This window comes from Fonticula alba, assembly GCF_000388065.1.
Source record: "Fonticula alba strain ATCC 38817 unplaced genomic scaffold supercont2.8, whole genome shotgun sequence".
In the NCBI taxonomy this organism is placed as follows: Eukaryota; order Rotosphaerida; family Fonticulaceae; genus Fonticula; species Fonticula alba.
This window is the reverse complement of record NW_009242978.1, coordinates 1,758,094-1,763,371: the sequence shown is the minus strand read 5'-3', so window position 1 is coordinate 1,763,371 and position 5,278 is coordinate 1,758,094. Positions and strand designations below refer to the sequence as shown.

Below are 5,278 nucleotides of genomic sequence, written 5' to 3'. Positions count from 1 at the left end.
CACACAGCCGCCATTGTGCCGGAGGTAGCCGGACGCACATGCCGTGCAGTTGGTGCCGGAAGTGCAGGCCGTGCAATTGGCCGAGCAGGAGGAGCACGCACCGCTCGCACCGAAGAAGCCGCTCGGGCAGGAGGACACGCAGGCATTGTTGTGCCGGAAGTAGCCACTTTTGCAAGAGGTGCACACGGAGCCGGAGGAACAGGAGTTGCAGTTGGCCGAGCAGGAGGCACACGCATCGCCGGACGCGAAGTAGCCACCCGGGCAGGCGGCCACACAGCCACCAAGATGCTTGAAGTGATTGGTGAAGCAGGATGAGCAGCTGGTGGCCGAGGTGCAGCTGGAGCAGTTCGCCGAGCAGGACAGGCAACTCCCCCCACTCAGGTAGTAACCCATGTAGCAGGAAGAGCAGTAATCATAGCTGCTGCAATGGTAGCAATCCCAGGGGCACTGGATGCACAGGTTGCCGACCTGGGAATACCCATCAAAGCACTGGACGCACTGGCGACTGCCCCGGTCGTAGATCATGCAGCCGGAGGGGCAGAAGATGCCGATGGTGCCATCGGCATCCGGGTCCACCTCGGCGCCATCCTCGGAGGGAATCATCTGGAGCTGGCAGTACTCCCACATTTGCGTGCAGTAGGTGCTGTCGTCGAAGGCCATGCCCATGCCGCGGGGGCAGCTGATGCAGCCGTATTTGTCGCAATTCCCCGGGCAGGAGTCCGGGCACACGGGCGACGCATCCAGCCCGGCCAGGGCATTCGCCTGGTGGCCGGCGTCCCAGTTGAACCGCAGCCCGTAGTACAGGGCCAGGACCATGCGCTGGTCGCCGCCGGCCGCCTTCAGGGCAAGGGCCAAGGCATCGGCCTCGGACCGAGCCATTTGGGCCACACTGTCATTGGTCAACTGGGCCACCAGGGCATGGGGGTCCCGTGCGGGCAGGCCCGAAACCAGGGGAAGGAACAGGGAGGAGAGCACCAACTGGCAGGCGGCCAGGAGCAAGAGCAGGAGCCAGGGGCACCGGATCGACGCCCGGCCTCCAGCTGAGGGTCTCATGGAGGCAAAGCGGTCGGCGGAGCGGAAGGACGGCCACCGGCTGGGAGAGGGGAGGGGAAGGGAGTCGGCCGAAGAGGCTAGGCGGACGAGAGAGAGAGAGAGAGAGGGAGAGGCGAGGGAGGGAGAAAAAAACAGGTGTCCAATCCCACGGCGCCAGGGCCGGGCCACGAGCCGGCTAAATACCTGCCACACGGCGGGCGGCCCGAACGGCCTGCCGACGACGGGGCGCGTGAAAAGACCGCCTCCCGGGCGGGGCCGATTGTGTTTATTCCGCTCGGCCTACCAACACCCTGCGGGGCGGGTATCGGCGCCTCCCCTCCGATGGCTGCCCGTCTGTCGCCCGGCCCTCCCCGCCGGCGAAGGGGGGCGACGCGAGGGGGATCTGTCTGGCCACACACATACACGGATATATGCATACACATGGACACACGCAGACACGGATATGCACACACACGGACACACGCAGACACGGATGTGCACACACACGGGCACACGCAGACACGGATGTGCACACACACGGGCACACGCAGACACGGACATGCACACACACTCACACTCACACTCACACTCACACTCACACTCACACTCACATACACACACTCACACACACTCACACACACACTCACACACACACTCACACACACTCACACTCACAAAACACGCGCACACACGCACACAATAGGGCCTTCTTCCTCGGGACCGATCCGTCCGCGTATCATAAAAATATTTCACACTCGGCGATCGGCCTCCGGGGAGATGCCCGACACCGGGCAGCCCAGACACCGGCTCAGAGCCCCTCGAGCAGGGGGCCACCTCGGCGAGCTCCGTCCACGCAACCACCACAGGGGGCCGATCGCGATCAAACGCCCCGGAGCCCGGCCTAGGATTGGACCACGCGCACCGGCACCAAGTCCCGGCAGGGGCCCCGGCCGCGCGCGGAAATCATAACAATATTCACCAGCGCGGCGAACCAGTCTCAAACGAGTTCCAGGCTGCCCCGGCTTCCACCATCGCCAGGCGGAGGACAGACGTGCGCCGGCGCCTGGACAATAGCCCGGTTGCGCCCCGGTCTCTGGAGCCCCCGCACCCGGGCTCGAGGGGGACCCGATGGCCCACGTGCCTGCCCGGTGGCCTTCCGGCGCCGCCCTCCTCGCAGGGGCTTGTCCCTTTCGGTCCCCGTCGCTCCGCAGTCCAGCGGAGGCCCCTCCTTGCGCGAGGGGGGGAGGCCCCCGCCCGCGCGCCGGGCCCAGCGGCAGGATCGGCCCTCCAGGCAGAGCCCGATGATGGCCGGCGCAGAGGGCCGCGCGATGTTCGGCGTCCGAGGGGCCGCCTCCCGGAGGAGGGCCCACCCGGAGGCGCGACGACAGAAGGCAGGCCAGTTGCCGTTAGTGCATCTAAGCGGTGCCCGGGGGAGGGGGCGGGGGGGGGGGGGGAAATGAACGCGAGACGGCCCGAGGCCGGGGGAGATCCGTTACATGTGGATCAATAATAAATAATACCCCTTGAAAGTGGATTTGCCAGCACCCAGCTCTCATAGCGTGTGGCATCCGCACTGGCAGCGCGACCGGCCGACGACACGGGTGACACCGAACTATCCATCCCCCCAACACCCCCCCATCAAACTTCCAGCGTGCCCGGCCTGCCATCATCAGGCCACGACCCCCGGCCCCCGGTCCCCGCCCCCCCCCCCCCCCCTTGGTAACCTGCCCTCGTGTGGCCCCCGACGAGCCTCGGCCTTGGGCCCTCAGACCACGCGCCCGAGGTTCTCGATCCCCCCCGGACCCGGGACTCGGTTGTTCACCCACCCGCCGATGGGGGGTTGGGCATGGGGCCACACACTGGTGTCCCGGCCGGAACGAGCATGCGTCAGGGGCTCTTGGCCGGATTGGGGCGGGCCAGTGCCAGCCCGACCAGGGGCACCTTTCTTGGGGGCGGACGGACATCCGGGACCTATATGGCCCCCCCGTTGGTAGTATCGAGCACGAGAGACCCAAGGGAAAAGGCAGCAGGACCGTGGTGTGGTCCTGCCCCGGGCGCCCGGCGGCCACACTGACGGTTGCCTTTTATTGACCAGGGTGGATGCCCATCCACACATAGAGGGCCCCATAGCTCAGTTGGTTAGAGCGTCGTGCTAATAACGCGAAGGTCGTCAGTTCGATCCTGGCTGGGGCCACATTCTTTTGTCCGATCGCCATGGCGCGCCCGCGAAAAATGCACCAAACAAATTAGCCTCCTCGGCACCCTCTCCCACAGAAGCGCGGGTCTATAGCTCAGTGGTAGAGCGGTCGACTGCAGATCGACAGGTCCCCGGATCAACCCCGGGTGGGCCCTTCTCTCTTTTGCCTTTCGGCGCTGCTCCCGACACCCCAGCGCCGGTGCTTTTTTTTTTTTTTACCTTTGTCGCCACACGCGCCGTGGCCCGGGCTCGCCGTATCTGCGAGCGAAAAAAAGCAATGACGTGGAGAGAAAAAGAGCAGCGGACGGGCCCTTTTCTCGGGCTCTCTCTCTTCGGCCATGCTTTGGGGCAAGCAAAAGGTTGGGGACTAGAGGGATCGAACCACTGACCGCTCGATCTGGAGTCGAGTGCTCTACCACTGAGCTAAGCCCCCCTCGGGTGCTTGCACTGTTCCGGCCGCCGTCTCTTATTTCCGTCTCTCTCTCTCTCTGGGCCTCTCGGCCCTTCCGTGTCCCTTCCTCGGTCCGAGGAACACACGGGCGGCGACTGCCCCCCCCCCCTCTCTCTCTCTCTCTCTCTCCTTCGGGAGGAAGAGCCACTGCCTGGGGAGGGGGGTCCTTTGCCGCCCTGGGAACTCATCCTCGCCGTGTGTCGGCGTGTCGGTGTGTGTGTATGTATCGTCGGGCCTGTTGAAAAGCTTCAAAGGATGGATGGCGCCGCCACGCCCCGTGGCCGGAGCTCTTTTGACCATCGGCGCTGGTTCAAAGGCTCCTGCACGGTTGGGGACATTTCCCCCAAAAAGCAGCTGTCCCCCGCCGCCGCGAGGCGGGGCGGGGGGGGGGGGGGGTGCGGCCTGCACATGCCCCAAACGGCCAGCGAGCTCACCCTCGAACAGTCCCCCTCTTCCCGTGGGCGGCGGCAGTCTTCAGCCGCGGCTGGGCCGGGCCGGATGCAAAAAGGAGGGGAAATCCGGGAATCGAACCCGGGACCTCTCGCACCCTAAGCGAGAATCATACCACTAGACTAATTTCCCCTTACACTGCCTCCTCTCGAAAGTCTATTTCATGCAATCTGCCTTACCACTGCGGCGTGTGCCCTCGGCCCCCCACCTCCTACAGTTGGCAAAGAGACCCCATCCTCACGCACACACACACACACACACACTGACGCATGGCCCCTCCCCCTCGCCACTCCAAGAGAGAATAACAGGAGAGGAGACGGCCACAGGACAGGAGAAAACCGCAGGACAGGAGAGCGACACGCACAGACATGCAAATGTATTTTCCCCCCTCCCACGGCGCGCAGGAGCGGAGAATGCGCCCTCTGCACGAGGACACACAACAGGGAGGGAGCCGGCTCAGTTCTGCGCCGGCGCATCGCGCTTCGTCCAGCCAGCACCCGAGCGCCAAGAACTCCCATACTGGCGGATGAGCGACGGGTCGCGCGCCGCCTTGGCCCGGCAGGGCATGCTGCACGCAAAGTCCCCCTGGTACGCCAGGAAGCCCCGGCCGTCGCTGAGGTTCACCCCGCACGCCATGCAGGTGAAGCACTCGGCATGCAGCGGACCCAGCTGCGTCGTCACATAGGCACCAGCCTCCTCGAGGTCGCCCTTGCAGGCCAGACAGGCAGGCATGATGGTGGGGGGAATGCGGGATACGGAAGAAGAGAACAGAAAGAAGGGGGAGGCGGAGAAGGAACGGGAGGTGTCCTAGCCCTCCTCCGGGAGGGGATCCTCCCCCGAGCCGGGGCGCCCTTTCAAGCGGAACACCCCGCTCCACACACAGCCCCCCCGGGCCGCCGTCGGGGGACAGAAAAAAAATAAAGCCCCCACGCCCGGACGGCGACGTCGCTCCCATGTGCCCACGTATGAAACCATGAGCACGTGCAGGCGGCTGATCTCTGCGGAATGCCGGTTCATTGGCACTCGGTCCTCGCCAGTCCAGTCTCTGGCCGGTTGTGCGGTCCTTGCTCAGGGGGGGCACGCCCGGGGCGGCGAGGCGGCGCGTCGAAGACGCCGCCCAGAGAAGGCGCTCGAGCCGATGAGGAGGC

At 65.4% G+C, this 5,278-nt stretch overlaps 2 protein-coding genes and 4 non-coding genes across 6 annotated transcripts in view; 2 read left to right on the top strand and 4 right to left on the bottom strand.

Moving 5' to 3' along the window:
- The window catches only part of H696_05051 (hypothetical protein), a gene marked incomplete at both ends in the record, with an annotated part of 9,568 nt that extends 8,515 nt beyond the window's left edge, over window positions 1-1,053 (bottom strand). The window contains one exon of the mRNA XM_009498920.1: window positions 35-1,053. Within this exon, the coding sequence (XP_009497195.1) occupies window positions 35-1,053 (1,019 nt within the window). The remainder of the gene's footprint in view (window positions 1-34) is intronic.
- A 2,099-nt stretch (window positions 1,054-3,152) lies between these two features.
- H696_05050 lies at window positions 3,153-3,226 on the top strand. Its single transcript has one exon. It is a non-coding gene; the product is annotated as a tRNA-Ile (tRNA).
- An 86-nt stretch (window positions 3,227-3,312) lies between these two features.
- H696_05049 lies at window positions 3,313-3,384 on the top strand. The gene has a single exon. It is a non-coding gene; the product is annotated as a tRNA-Cys (tRNA).
- A 206-nt stretch (window positions 3,385-3,590) lies between these two features.
- Window positions 3,591-3,662, bottom strand: H696_05048. The gene has a single exon. It is a non-coding gene; the product is annotated as a tRNA-Trp (tRNA).
- Window positions 3,663-4,190: 528 nt separating this feature from the next.
- Window positions 4,191-4,262, bottom strand: H696_05047. The gene has a single exon. It is a non-coding gene; the product is annotated as a tRNA-Pro (tRNA).
- A 324-nt stretch (window positions 4,263-4,586) lies between these two features.
- On the bottom strand, window positions 4,587-4,862 carry H696_05046 (hypothetical protein; the record flags this gene model as incomplete). The annotated part of the gene is made up of 1 exon (XM_009498919.1): window positions 4,587-4,862. One exon carries the CDS (start codon window positions 4,860-4,862, stop codon window positions 4,587-4,589), a length of 276 nt encoding a protein of 91 aa, XP_009497194.1.
- Between the last annotated feature and the right edge of the window lie 416 nt (window positions 4,863-5,278).